We start from the raw sequence: 14,844 nt of genomic DNA, 5'->3' as shown, positions 1-14,844 counted from the left end.
CTAGTTAGCCGCCCGCCTGGGAAGCTTTGTCAGCCAGCACATAAACCGTAATTTCCAAGCGATCGGGCAACCAACTAATTCTTTAAACATCTAGAAATTTTTCACAAACCATATCAGCAGATGAATAGGATTAGAAATCTTATGAGATAGAAGCTTGAAAGCTCTTCTCACAGTCTAAGAGAAGAGTTTAGATCAAATTATCAAGATCTGCAAGTATAAAATGATCAATCACGACTAGTTATTATGAAGAAGCAAGATCAAGATCTATTCATGAATGAGAAAGAGAAGCGAAAGCATTTGAGATCTAGCTGTTGAATTCAATGTGAAGGAGATGCTGAGCCTGTTGAACAGTTTGTCATTAAACCACCTCTGCCAGCAGAAGAGCCTAGGCCATACGTATGAGTGCCGCAGAGGTGCAGCAATTGTAACGCACGCATACAAGAATAAGATGTCCTGAACCTAGTTTGATTTAATTTAATAAAAAGTGGTAGTTAAGTGTAGATATTTCAGGTTAAAAATCTAAGTTTGAAATGGCTCGAATTCAGGCACCACGTTAAATCACTGTTGTCGCTTATTGTATCCATACGGCGGGTTCGATTCCACTGTCCTATATGTATGCTTGCGATCTGAAGTAATTTTGATAAAGCAAGGAATTGGTCATATCGGGATCTTAAACACATTACGGGATTTGTTGGTGTACATGGAAAGACATGTTGCCCTTTCAGACGCAGGATACGCCTCTCCTGACCATAATTGGGCGCAGAAACTGTTCATCTCTCATACTACATATTATATAAGGTGTGCGGTATAGGAGTGAAAAGAGAAAAGAGCATTATCCTATGAAGTAACAAGCACCCCGCATTGCGCCAAAAGTGTTGCAGTTGAGCTATCATGAAAGAAACGACGCGAAAATAAGGGATATTTGTTGAAAACGCTTCACAGGGAGGTAACAGAAGGAGATTATACACTCATATGCCCCGCTTCCTTCACAGATTTTTTTTTTTTTTTTTTTTTTGGTGATAAACTAAACGATAGTCAAATAGGAAAAGAATGAGTTCTCGTCAAGCCTACGTGGTTTCCAAGACCTCCAAAAGTCCACCAGCAAGATGCAAACTGCCCGTGACAAGTACAGAGACTGCAACTTCATCACCAGTAGCATCATCTCCTTCCCGGCTCTTAGCCTCCGCCTTTGCAATCTCTCTGACAACATCCACCGCTTCTTCGATGGTAGATTTCGTCAGCACATCGGTTAATGGAGATACCTCCTTCCATGCCTGCGCTAGCGCCTTTTGGACTCTGAGCGATGCCACCTCTGATGAGTTGGCGTTCATACTAACGAGGTCGGGTCGGTATCCGGATTGCTTGAAGGTGACATTTGTGCAGAAGATAGCGTGGGTGAAAGTAAGGTTTGCGGAGTAGAGGGAGAGAGTATTATGGAGGGCGCGGGCGAGGCCAACGCTGTCCCTGGTTTGTTGGTTGAAAATGAGGATGAGGGGTTTGGGCCTTGAGTTCCCTAGCGAATGCAGCAGTGAGGCCTGTTCGGAGGCGAACCATTTCCCCGTTGCTGCTATGCTGTCCAGCGTGTGGCCGCCGTCAATGTGCCAGGCGATATTCTTCTCAAGGCGCGTTTCGCAGCGACCACCTAGCTGGGTGGTTTCGAGACCTTTTTTAAACTTTTCGGGCAGTGGGGAGCTGTTGATATCGACGGGCAGCTCTTCCAGGCCCCTTGATCTCAGAAAGGAGCCGGCAATGGAAACAGCTAGGTTTGCGTTTTTGTATTGGAATTCCCCTGAAAGGCCCAATCGTATGGCGGCTGGAGCAAGAGGTGTCAGCTCAGGGTGGCTTGTTACGACATGAAGCTCTGAGACCTTCTCCACAGCTCGATTTTGTAGCACGGTCATTGCACCTTCTGGCTGTGGAACAGTAAATGCCTTGGTACCAGGTTTCATGATACCCGCCTTATTCCAGGCGATTTCCTCAATGGTGTTACCCAGGATGGATTGATGGTCGAGCCCCAAGCTTGTTATTCCCGTCACAACCGGCATATCAATTATATTTGTACTATCATATTCGCCGCCAATGCCACACTCGATAATTGCAGCATCCACTCCTTCGCACATATATGTATGAAAGGCCATAAGTGTCAGGAAGCGGAAATAGGCAGGTTTCCCGGCGGGATCCTTGGGATCGTTACCTGACGCAGCAGCTGATGCTTCCAGTTTATCCCATACCTCAAAGAAGTATTTCGCAAACTGTTGTTCGGAGAGGGGATCGTTGTTGATCTTGATGCGCTCGCGGACGAATCGAAGATGCGGGGATGTGTATAGCCCGACTTTCGAGATCGTTGGTGGGCGGGCATCCACTGAGGATTCAGATGATATTGGTAGGTATTGGTTTAGGATCGAAGATATGAATGTGCAGGTTGATCCTTTCCCTTTTGTTCCAGCGATGTGAATAATATTCAATCGGTTAAATTCAGATGGCTGCGATTCCGAGCGAGTTAGTATTATTCATCATCTAGGTATTTCGACTAATAGGACCCATGAAAATTGAATGCGCAAACGGTTTGACGATAATAGGAGTACTATTGCGAAGGCACCATGGGATGAGATGGGATATGAATAGTAGAATCGGCAAAGGGTGACCGCACACCTGATATCCTATCTTCTGGCACCACTGGATCATCTCAGGTATCGCTTGACGATTCCTATTCGAACCTCTTGTTCTGACAGCATTAATCGTGGAAAAATTTGACTGTAGAGAGTTGAGAGCTGCGATCGCATCCTATACATAATCGTTCATTAGTTCTTGTTCCCTTCCCCCCCCCCCCCCCTCCTCTTTTTTTTTTTTTTTTTTTTTTGAAGTTTGTGAGCCAATCAATCGGTGGCATCAGTAGATTGATATCGCAGGAGGCTTTTGCGGGAAATGGACTAACCTCATAGCTGCGAGCCATTTTCGCAAAGTTCCTGGCGAAGCACCGTGCCGGGACTTGAACCTTTAAAATTTTGAAATTCAGTTTCCCTCTGGAGGGCATGCCCATTAGAGTCGTCAGAATGTGCTTACGAAGGTTCAGGGAGATGGACTGCGGGTTGGTGAAATTTTTTTGATAGCGGTTGGTAGAGTGCTGCTGCTGCGGCTTGGCATTGACAGGACCAGGGGCCTTGCTGGATGGACGACGAATTTCTGCGGAATTTGAGTAATTACTGACTAGGGAGTCTTTTGGAGCATATAACAAGAAATAAGCTCAAGTGAGGTGGAAAGTATTAGGTGTAGAAATACTGTCGAAGAATTAATCAAGACCTCCTCTTGGACTGAAGGAAGTACCAATGAGTTAACAAAAATCTGCGCAAAAACTGAGTACCTATCTTAGTCGGTATCTCGCCTAAATAAAAGTAACAATTAAACTAATGAGCTTTCACCAAAGGGGTTGTCGTACAATGAACAGCGCTAGGAGGGGATTAATTGAAGAACACGCGGGCAAATGAGTACAAGAGCTGGAAACGAATATATAGGACTCTAAAGTCAAATGAACAAAAGAAAGAAAGAAAGAAGCAAAGAAATAGGTATGGATTAAAAATAGTTTAAAGGTGCGTTCAACAGAAAGTAAGCTCTATTCAATCCTTTTCTTCCCTTCCTCCATATATCCCACCCGCGCATTGCTGAATCCACGATGGTGTCTTCCCGCCGCGGGGACGAATTTCCCAAAGAGTTTGTCATTATGGGCGTGCGCGAGGGCATCCAGGCAACCCTCTATTGCTGCTGCCGGGGTATTTAATTTAGGCCAGTTAACCTGTTACAAAAGCAAAAAGAGAGTGTTAGCAACATGTATCTTCTTCGCGAAGGTGTAGAAGTACTCCTGAGTTAAACTTACATAAAGCATCCCATGGGCATATACAAATCGCAAACACCATACCGCAACGGCTAACCAGAATACGAAGAATAACCTCAATGGCCAGGCTGCAGAGTCTGGAAGACGACGACTGAAGGTAGCCACGACAATCATGAAGATGCTTGCACCCAGTATATATGGAACTGACTGGATAATTATTGGCCTTCGATCTGCCAACCGGAGACTGCCACCAGACGTAGAATCAGAGAGGAGATAGGCACCAAGGAAAAGGTCAAAAGCGTCTTGCCTTGGGCCATCGAAGAAGTTGTTCCGGATATATCTGAGGAGTGAGTTCCTGCCATCTTGAAGCATACCGGCCTTTGTCCGCTCTCCAGTTCGTGTAAAATCAGTCTTCAAAGCCCCAGTGCCTGAATACAACTTGGAGACAACGTCCGCGTTATCCGCCCACATATTGCGGAATAGGAATTCGAACATTGGGTCATCACTGGCTGACTCTCCTGGTTGAAGAACGCCGACGTCGACGAATTGGCGTGTCAGAGTCCATCGAGCTAGCATACTCTGCACCACGTTCGTTCGATCTAGACAGTCCATGCAGTTTGTGCGTACGACACTGGTTTGAAGGGTTCGGATATCCAATGGACCGGAGCTGTTGCCTGGTGCTTCGATTCCTCGGAAATACTGACCTTTTATTAACCCGTCGGTTAGACGGGTCAGTAAAAGTTCAGCACGGTGCCATTTTAAACCCTTTGTCTCGTTATGGAAGTCAAAGTATACGTAGTGAAGACGATCCATTTCCTGGGTATGCCGGGTCGGCTCCACAGTGTGTAGTTTCTCGGGGGGCAAGGCGTCAGCGTCTGTTTTCTCAGTGGAGGATGTGAGTAACGTGTGTATCAACTGCTCGTATGCGTTTTTAACCTTCTCTTCTCTTCCCTTCTGGTTCACTAGGTTGACAAGGTAGTTGTCGCCATAAATCCGGATTTGTTCGGTGAAGTGCCTTCGTGCAGCATTCAGTGCGACATCCACAGAACGAACTTGCAGATGAGGAGTGTAATGTAAATTGCTAATCTCTGTCCAGTAAACCGGGACGCTGCCTCTAGTTTGCACGAAGGATAGCACCTGAAGGTCTTTCCCAGCATTCTCTTCCACTTTCCCGTTACCCATTCCAGAACCCCCGAACCCTGCCATGCCACCAGTGGCATCGTTCAGGATAACAACCTGCTCGGTTTCGTTATAGTTTGAAACATTTCCCTGCTCATTGATTCCGCGTGAAAAGTATCGGGTGCCAGCCCGATGTCTGGATCTTCGGGTTATCAGCGCGAAGGTGAACGGTGTAGATTTGATTTTGGTGGCAGTTATGTTCATCATTCCGAAAATGACGGGCAGTATGAATGGATCGACATCTGAGAGCTGACCATATCGCACGCCTGTTCCATCGCTCACCCCCGATCGAAAGTCTATTAAATCTGTTTGGATGAATCTGTTCCAGAAGAACCGGTCGTCTGCTCGTTTCCACATGGGGAGGGAGGGATCGCTTTGCGATTGGCGCTGGAAACTGTTGGTAATGTCCAAGGAGTATGAGAAGTATATTGGCGCCGCGCGGAGAAACTGTTTGAGTAAATTAAGGTATGCATCTTCGTCGGGGTCATGGAGGGGTCTCTCTCGTAGGGGGAGAAATTCCGTCGCAACAGCTTTGTAAACCATATGACCTCGCAATCTGCCCATGGGTCGTGTCTTCGAAATCACAATGATATACTTGTCTAATTGATAAGTTAGCGCAAGCACCCAGCAAAAGAGTATCCTTCGTCCTATATTATTAATAATATGACTAACTGGAACTCACCCAGCTTCAGTTTGATGATGCCTAGGATTCCAGCGATGCTTGAGACGCGTTTTGCGCCATGGGCGGAAGCATTCTCCAGTCGCAGCTCTCCTGTTGGGCGCTCAACAACGAGCGTGGGCGCAGAGGCCGAAGAAGGAGAGCAAAAGGCATAGTGAGATGGTGAAACCAGCAGATTAATATCGCGGAATGGGAGCGACGTGGACATCGTGACTGACATGCTTGACGGGAAGAGAAGAGGGGAATATTTTGTAGCTCAATTTGCAGGGCAGTGATTTTAACTATATTGCCGCAGAAATTTACGCATAATGCAGGGAAACCAATGGACAAGCAATGCGATCCCCTGTTTTTCTCGTTAATGGTCTAATCTAAAATTCTATGTTGCTGATAGAAAGAGTGAAATTGGAGTTGCTGTGCACTGCGTGTGCTGCGAAACCCTTTATTATTTAAGGAAATAGTTAGTTGGTTGTGGCGGTTGGCGGTGGTTGGTTGGTTGTTGGCTTTGTTTGGTGGTCGTTATGGGTGAGTGTGGCTGAAAGCAATCAGGCTGGCAAGTTGCTTCTTCACCCGGCTGGTTTTTGACGTTCGTCATCCTGGCAGAACCGACCGAGAAGCGAACCACTTCCCAAAAGCAAATGCTGCCACCATCCCGACATTTGCTCGACGCCGCATCTCCCACCTCTGTTGCTGTCTATGAACCACTCTTCCTGGCCTGAACTATCCCTTCTCTGATAGGTAACTCGCGATATTCTACAGAGGACCAGTCTCACCTCTTCCTTAACACCCTCCCCATCTCAACCGTAACTTCTCCTGTGTCATGGCTTCAAGAGCTGCAGCTGGCGCCCGTCCAGGTGCCAGGTTTGCCCAGTTCAAGCTCGTTCTGCTAGGTTGGTCTCTTTTACTGTCTCTCTCTCTCATCTTCGTTCGAGACGAATAGCTACTGATGCATGTTCCTTCTTTTAGGAGAATCCGCTGTTGGAAAGGTTCGACCCGAAACCCCGTGGTAGTTGGTTGCGGGAATGAAATGCTGACTAAGTGTTGCCTATCAGAGCTCTCTTGTCCTTCGATTTGTCAAAGTGAGTTCTGAGCAGCTTTCCTGTGCCTTGTATATAGATTAAAACATGAGGTCGGATATAAGTGTGGATGATGTGCTGATGTTTGTGTTTCAGGACCAATTTGATGACTACCGTGAATCAACAATCGGCGCAGCATTCCTTACGCAGACCATTTCCCTAGATGAAAGTACAACTGTTAAGTTCGAGATATGGGATACTGCTGGTCAAGAAAGATACAAATCTCTAGCACCAATGTATTATCGGAATGCAAACTGTGCCGTTGTTGTTTACGATATCACTCAAGCCGTATGTTTCCAATCTCTGCACCATTACATCATTTTGTTATATAGCAAGACTAACTTAGATCGTCAAAACCCATCGTTAGTCCTCCCTCGACAAAGCCAAATCGTGGGTGAAGGAGCTTCAGCGACAGGCAAACGAGAATATCATTATTGCCCTTGCCGGTAACAAACTAGACCTGGTCATGGATAGCCCGGATAAGCGTGCGATCCAGACGGCAGATGCCGAAGCCTATGCGCGTGAAGCCGGTTTGCTCTTTTTCGAAACCTCAGCCAAATCTGCGACAAACGTGCGAGAGCTGTTCACGGCTATTGCGAAGAAGCTGCCATTAGACCAGGCTGGACCGCGAAATCTACGGTCCAACCCTCGTCCAGGGGTCGATTTACGCCCAGAGGCTGCGGGGCCGCAAGCAAACAACTGCTCATGCTAGATTGAATAATTCTGTGCTAACTTCCCCCCTTCAATGTCTATCTTTCCATTCTTCCACTAGCATTCTATACGAGTATCCTACTTTCCGCCCATACATGCGACTCCAGTTTACTCCATATACAGCTTTCCTGCGCATGGTCTCTTAATAAAGGACATCTTTGCGACCCGTGACAGAGAGTGGCTGAGGGCAATGACTATCTTGCAACGTGAAAGTGTTCATTAAGGAATCACATTCGCTCTAAAGAATCAGCCGTGCTTGTGGCAGATTTTGGGTAATTCATAATATCCCTACATGTTGCCTCTTCAACTCTTTTTAACGCCCTCCCATTTCCATTCACTTTCGTCCCAAATATTGGCTTATCGTTTCAGTCAACGGCTCTGTATTCTCATTCTCATTAGACCATGTTCCCCTGATTCTTCCCGTCTTCCTTTTTGCTTCTTTTTTCTGCTTGTCATGTTTTCCCTCTTCTTCCTCGCTCGTATGCTCTCCTGCTCCTGGTGTTATTTTGGTTATCGTTTACTTTGTTCCTTATAATTTGTCTCTTCTTCATATATTCCCATTATATACAAATCATCCAACCGCTCCTGGATGTCCATTCCTCCTTTTCTGTGTATTCTTTCCGTCTCTTAGTAGCCACTTCATACTTTTGTCATTAAAGTTTACGATCAAACATGACAGTAATAGTTAGTACTTAGTAATTAGTGATCTTTGCAGTTATTTTGCAACACGAATAGTTTATAGAAACATGGTATGGCACCTGCAGCGGAGGAAGGATTACGAGTGCAAAATACCTTCTCATCACCTACCTGTCCCCTAGGCATGTATGCAATTAGTGTTGTGCAATATTTAACTGATACACTGAGTGAGATACATAGAAACCCTTCACCTTTCACGCTCTAGAACCAAATGGCCACAATAATGTACCAGACGTGAAAGCTATCAAATATCAATTTTTCCGAGTCTCATACTCCGTCGTTGATGGCTACGAACCACACATCAACGCAGAGAATCAGTTGACTGGGAACTATCCCTGCCTTCCTGAGACATTATATTTTCCATTGATTACACAGTCAAAGTATAAACTGAATATTTGGATGATACAATGGCCCTATATAAAGATACAAGATCTCCCATCAGTCCCTCTACATCCGCGTTAGTGTGGCTGGTGGCCGCCCGAATTTCCGACGTCAATTTGTGGCAAAGTAGTTAACCAACAGCTTGGTAATTAACGTAAACCGCCACACAACGCACGCCGCCACACAACGCACGCCTCTACAAGCAAGCAACCACCCAAGGAATTCCACCAATTTCTCAACCACCCATGAATTTATTTAATTTAAATTAAAAATATATATCTAGTAGAAGGAATAGATCATATAAAAATGTATAGTTAATCCAAAAATCTAGATGGAAGTCGAATAATGCGGCCACAACGTGATAATTGCGGGGTGGGCGAAGAAGGAATTGACGGCGACGTGGAGGAACTGCTAGAAGAAGTAGGTCGTAGGGAGCTTGCTGATAGGCGTGTAATTGACTGATTACCGGATTGGGAAGGTTGTATAGGGTTGGCCTGGTTAGATTTTTCGCCAGGCCCCTGGCTTCGTACGGCCTTTGTAGGGGATTTGGCTGACCTGGCTGATCTGGCGGCGGCAACGAGATTTTGATCTCTAGAAAGCTTTAACTCTCTAGTAGCTTGCTGAGCAGCTTCCTTATCAGTCTTCTTTCGCTCAGCAGCTAGTTTACGAGCAGCCACGCGAGCAGCAACCTCAGCTTTTTGTCTCTCTCGCTTCTGAGCATTAGCCAGCCTAAGAGCTCGAGTTGCAGCTTGCTTTGCAGCTTTTACAATCGCTTTCTCTTGACGTAATATATCCTGTTGAAGCTTGCCTGCTGCTTTTTCAGCAGCCTCACTAATCTTAGCAGCCTCGTCGGTCTCAAGCTGCTGACGTGCTGCCGCAATCCTAGAAGGTGAAAAGAATTGAGCAGCACGCGAATTCTCTTTATCCACAAGACCTAGAGGCTTTCCACGTTGGCGGCGCTTCTTCCCCTTTCGTAAAGCTTCGTATAGAAGCTTATTTTCATGCTGCAAAATCTCTTTTTCAAAACCTAGTCTTTCACTAGCATGAACGATTTTTCGGAACCCAGTAGAGATTCTTCGCCGTTGATTTAACTTCTTAACTGCCCGTCGCAGTCCTCGTATGGTAGTGGGTGTGACTGGCTCTGCTGTGACTGGAGTGCTTGGTCTAGCAAGCTTGCTAAGCACCCGATCTGGTGAGAGAGGATAAATGCCAGTAGCAGCAAATCCAGACTCTATATTTGACTTCGTGACAGCTTGCTTCCAGGCGTTGTGGAATAATAAAAAGAAGTTGCGTTTTTTAATGGATACACCTCCCATTGCTGAGCGTAAGAATAAATCCACCTGCTGAGAGTATGCCTTTGATAAAGGTCCAAAAATACCAACATCCAAAGGCTGCAAGCGATGAGTTGAATGAGGCGGCAGTACAGCAAGGATAATACGATTTTGATCAGCGTAGTTGATGAATTTCATATTGACATGAGAAGAATGGCCGTCAAGGATGAGCAGGCGCCAGGCTCCATTCCTAGCCTTTGTATGAGGATTAAAGACCCGTTGCAGCCAATGTAATCCATATTGATCACTGCTCCAGCCGTTCGGGGAGGCAGCAAAAAAGACCTCATGCTCTTTAGAATCAAAATCTTCTAGCCACGTATCTTGCAAATCCCCGGAGTCTGACTGATATATAAGACCTGGCGGCGTTGACCTTCCACTGGCTGATATGGCGGCTAGCAAAGAGATGAATTCTCTACTCCCATCCTGAATCGTGCCTAGCAAGCTCCCGCTCTTAAGCTGCTGTACAGAGACTATTCGCTTGCTGATTTGCATGACGCCCATAAGAAAGCCCTTCTCATCAAGATTCCACGTATTAGATGGTCGAATGTTGAATTTTTTGACCTTTTCGTCTAGCTAAGATGCTCAAGCATTAGCAACCCCTCATTAAATTGCAGGCAATGTAAATAAAAATCAATCAAATACAAGCTGGAAAAAGTGCTGAAAATACTCAGAATTATCAGCTCTCTTGCGTTTTTGATCAATTGCTCGTAAATATAGGCTTTTGATGCGATCCTTGTGGCGTTGACAAAATCTAGAGATCCAATGCTCGCCAATCGGCTCCTGAAGGATTTCTTCAACTAGATTTTGAAGAATTCGAGGTGTAGGAGGAAAGCCACGGTCCGTAAGACGATTTATATATCGAATAAGCTCTTCCTCTTGAGAGTTCGTAAGTTTCTGTCTATATAGGGAGTCGGCAGTTTCTCGAGACACTGATTTGCCCGTAACGCGTCGCATAAGCGTAGTTCGATGAATTCCGTATTTTTTTGCAACAGTAGTATAATTGCCAGCCTCTTGCGAAAGGAATTCAGCCACTGCGAGCTCTACAGCTTCTTTGGTTGGCATGTTGTAGATGATTGAAGGTGGAAGGTTGGGTTCAAAAATCGGCTTTTTGGGGCGTGCGTTGTGTGGCGGCGTGCGTTGTGTGGCGGTTTACGTTATAGCCCAAACACTAAAAACCCCGAAGACCAAATCTCAAGCAGGCCAAGCTAACAAACAATATTTGTTCATCGTTGTCTCAACTCACTCCTGCCAATTGACCATCTTTGTGACAGTGCCGCACGCCATGCTGCGCACTTCAATTGCGACGAGCCGTCAGTTGCTCTCCTCTCCAGTGTGCCCCAAGGCATCTGCACAATGGCTACGTTCCTCCAATGCTGGGCGAGCAAATACCACCACCAGGGTAAATTCAACCAGCACCGCCAATTGCTGTCAAGTGTGTTACTAACTGTAATCACACACACCACGTAGAGATATTATGCTATTCAACAAGAGCCTAATGGGGCCTTGAGAAGCTCCTTGTCCCCCAGTGCTGCAGCAGTTTCAGACGTATCCCAGAGAGCTTCAAACTCGACAAATACGAAACGTCCAAACACAAGCGACCTAAACGTACGATCACCGGCCTCTCCCTCGACTGGATCAACTCTCAAACCGGAAACCGTGCTGGTGGCGCCTGTGTCTCCTCTGCGTCAAGGTCAGAGTTCTCCCGGCTCAGCTGCACCGGCACCCGAACCTGCAGCGGCCCCACCACCATCTCCTCCTCCACCTCCACCAGCCCCTAAAACTGGACGTCTACGCAAATTCCTGCTTTATCTTTTCCTCACCACTGGGCTTGCTTATGCTGGAGGTGTCTGGTACTCCCTTCGATCGGACAACTTCTACGATTTCTTCACCGAGTATGCCCCTTATGGCGAGAACGCGGTTATTTATCTTGAAGAACGTGATTTTCGAAACCGGTTCCCAAATGCTACAAAGAAGAACAATCGCCGTGCCGTTGCGCCTAGAGATGAAGGTGCTCAGGTGACGATACCTGGCGGAAGCGGACTGTCATGGAAGGTAGCGGAGGAGCAACAAGAAGGCAGTGATATCTCCAAGAAGGGGCCGCATATGAGTGCTGTGGATAACAATAAGGCGACGAAGGATACCAAAACAGTTGAAAAGACCAAAGGTGGTGTGACCAGTAAATCACCAGCTCAGAAGGAAGAAGCAGTCAAGACCAAGCCAGCGCCAGAGGGTGTGAAAACTCAGCCTGCCAAAGTGGCGGAGACTCCAAGAGAGCCAGCCATTCCGGCAATTACCACTATCGATCATCTTGTGCTGAATACAGAAGATGAACCAGTTGTACAAGACCTGGTGAAGGTTTTCAACGATATAATTACTGTAATCAGCGCTGATGCCCCTAGCTCGTTCTCTGGACCTGTTGCCAAGGCTAAGGAGGAGCTGGAGAAGATAGGCAAACGCATCCTTGCTCTTAAGAGTGACGCTCAGGCATCAGCACAGAAGGAAATCAACGATGCACATGCCTCTTTCGACAAATCTGCGGCAAATCTTATTCGTCATATTGATGAAATGCGCGCTGAAGACGCCACTAAATTCCGTGAGGAGTTTGAGGCAGAACGGGAAAGAATTGCTCAATCATATCAGGAGAAAATCAACACGGAGCTACAGAGGGCTCATGAAGTGGCAGAACAGCGACTCCGCAATGAGCTTGTTGAACAGGCCATTGAACTCAACCGTAAATTCCTCAGTGATGTCAAGAACCTTGTCGAGCACGAGCGTGAGAGCCGCCTCAGCAAGTTGGCTGAACTAGTCTCTAGCGTTGCGGAACTGGAACGACTCACTGCCGGATGGAGCAACGTGATTGACATTAACCTGAAAACCCAACAGCTCCAGGTTGCCGTTGATGCCGTGAGGACTACGCTTGAGAATTCCAATGTCCCTCGTCCCTTCATTCGAGAATTGGCTGCAGTCAAGGAGCTTGCGTCTAACGATGAAGTTGTTAGTGCTGCCATAGACTCTATCAGCCCTGTGGCCTACCAACGCGGCATCCCATCCTCAGCTCATCTGGTTGATAGATTTCGAAGAGTAGCTACCGAAGTTCGCAAAGCAAGCCTGTTGCCTGAAAATGCTGGTATCACAAGTCATGCTGCTAGTTTCGTGTTGAACAAGGTTATGCTTAAGAAGCATGGGTCGCCTGCTGGTAATGATGTGGAGAGCACTCTCACCCGAGCTGAAAACTTCCTTGAGGAAGGTAATCTTGATGAGGCTGCTCGCGAAATGAACAGTCTAAAGGGCTGGGCTAAGTTGTTAAGTAAGGACTGGCTTGCGGATGTGCGAAGGGTCCTGGAGGTTAAACAAGCTCTCGAGGTACGTGATATAATTGATTTCCTTTCTCCCTTTCTTAAGCTAATCACATCCGTAATCCACTTTCACGCTAATGACTTTACTATTTCATTGTATGTTCTTGTTTGTAGGTTATCGAAACCGAAGCCCGTCTCCGATGCTTGCAAGTTGAATAATCATTTTAAACCCAAGCTCTACATAGGACTACCCTGGAACATCTTGTATTTCACCATATACCGTTCTTTTGTACACATAGCATCCTACCACTGCTTAGACCTAATGCCAGATATGCCGTACCTTTGTTCAACTGCTGGATCACAGCGTAAATGTGCACAAACATTTGCTTTGTCAAAGATAAATAAGTAACTAACTAATGTATTTCCCAAGCGAGCGCAACACCCAAGTGAGTGCAACACCAAAACCACTAGAGCTCAACTCATTAGATTTTAATTCAAATTATCTCAACACTACAACACTCAATTAAATTAAATTACATGCAGTTGAGAACATCTTAATATTGTATGTCTGATATTATTACAATTGCTGCAGCATTGTGGAGCTCATCAACATGGAGTAGATGCAAATAGTAAGGACTTATGGAATTGAATAACTAGCTGTTCAACAAGTGCTGCAAGCTCTGCAGGTGGTGCAGGTGAAGCTAGAAGACTTTAAACTTCTTCACTAGTTAAACCTCCTACTTTTTGTTGAATTTGGCGCTTAGATCTCTTGCATTTTTGCTTCTGTATCTCATTCATGTTGAATATATCCTGATATTACTTCTTCATAAATAGTAACACTGACTATCCCATATTTACAGATCTTGATAATTTGATCAAAATCTTTTACAAAGCCTTGAGGCTGATCTTTCACTAAGTCTTTAATCTTATTTGCCTGCCAGTATAATTGCCAAAAATTACTAGGTGTTTGAAATATTCAGAATATGGTTGAATTGCTAGAGCTGCTGTATTAGGGGGGTAAAGGTCGATAGTTGAATATCCAGCTGCTGGAGGATGTATTTAGATTGAAAGGGCACTATTTCAGCTGCTTTGAAACCATTTTGAATAGTTTGAGGCTTGAAGACTGCAGCACATGCTGCAGAATGAGTATTTAAGAAATCTATTTTCCAAATGATATTAAATTCAAGCTATATTTACTGCTGAACTAGGTCCTTATATGCTTATCTTAAAGCTGAAAAAATACTTATATCTAGTAACTGCAAAAGATATGAGGAATGAGATAGTATATAAAAACATATTATAGTATTATTCTTGTAGATTTAATTGAATTCTGGAGTAAAATAACTACCATAGTTATTCAGAATAAGAAAAATAGATCTATCAACTTTGTGAAGATTTGTTGCTAAAATAAATATCTGTTAAAGCTATCTCAGATCTATTTTATCAGTAGTTCAGTCATTTGAACTAGTATCTAGCCTCTAGTCTTCTGAAAGGCCTTTAAACTACCCTTCTAACAAGCCCTTGCTTTTGAGAATAATATAAAAAGATAAAGCTTATCTAAATACATTGACTGACTTAATTACAATTATTTATTTATAATTTCTAGATTAAAGAAGCTTTGCTCTGCTGTAGCACTTATTACTAGTAATAATATTAATAGTAATACAAA

At 45.2% G+C, this 14,844-nt stretch overlaps 4 protein-coding genes across 4 annotated transcripts; 2 read left to right on the top strand and 2 right to left on the bottom strand.

The window, feature by feature from the left end:
• Positions 1-1,067: 1,067 nt before the first annotated feature.
• Positions 1,068-3,034, bottom strand: PADG_11535 (uncharacterized protein; the record flags this gene model as incomplete). The annotated part of the gene is made up of 3 exons (XM_010760692.1): positions 1,068-2,483; positions 2,653-2,784; positions 2,936-3,034. The coding sequence occupies 3 exons, from the start codon at positions 3,032-3,034 to the stop codon at positions 1,068-1,070; spliced, it is 1,647 nt and encodes a 548-aa protein (XP_010758994.1).
• A 576-nt stretch (positions 3,035-3,610) lies between these two features.
• PADG_03041 (uncharacterized protein) lies at positions 3,611-5,895 on the bottom strand (the record flags this gene model as incomplete). Its single annotated transcript, XM_010760393.1, has 3 exons — positions 3,611-3,790; positions 3,872-5,607; positions 5,691-5,895. The coding sequence occupies 3 exons, from the start codon at positions 5,893-5,895 to the stop codon at positions 3,611-3,613; spliced, it is 2,121 nt and encodes a 706-aa protein (XP_010758695.1).
• Positions 5,896-6,504: 609 nt separating this feature from the next.
• On the top strand, positions 6,505-7,472 carry PADG_03040 (GTP-binding protein ypt5; the record flags this gene model as incomplete). Its single annotated transcript, XM_010760392.1, has 5 exons — positions 6,505-6,574; positions 6,651-6,670; positions 6,737-6,763; positions 6,857-7,048; positions 7,128-7,472. 5 exons carry the CDS (start codon positions 6,505-6,507, stop codon positions 7,470-7,472), a joined length of 654 nt encoding a protein of 217 aa, XP_010758694.1.
• Positions 7,473-11,161: 3,689 nt separating this feature from the next.
• On the top strand, positions 11,162-13,394 carry PADG_03039 (uncharacterized protein; the record flags this gene model as incomplete). Its single annotated transcript, XM_010759942.1, has 3 exons — positions 11,162-11,278; positions 11,347-13,242; positions 13,350-13,394. The coding sequence occupies 3 exons, from the start codon at positions 11,162-11,164 to the stop codon at positions 13,392-13,394; spliced, it is 2,058 nt and encodes a 685-aa protein (XP_010758244.1).
• Between the last annotated feature and the right edge of the window lie 1,450 nt (positions 13,395-14,844).

The sequence above is a fragment of the Paracoccidioides brasiliensis genome (assembly GCF_000150735.1).
Source record: "Paracoccidioides brasiliensis Pb18 unplaced genomic scaffold supercont2.3, whole genome shotgun sequence".
NCBI lineage: Eukaryota > Fungi > Ascomycota > Eurotiomycetes > Onygenales > Ajellomycetaceae > Paracoccidioides > Paracoccidioides brasiliensis.
The sequence above is the reverse complement of the archived record's forward strand: the minus strand, read 5'-3'. Positions and strand labels throughout refer to the sequence as shown.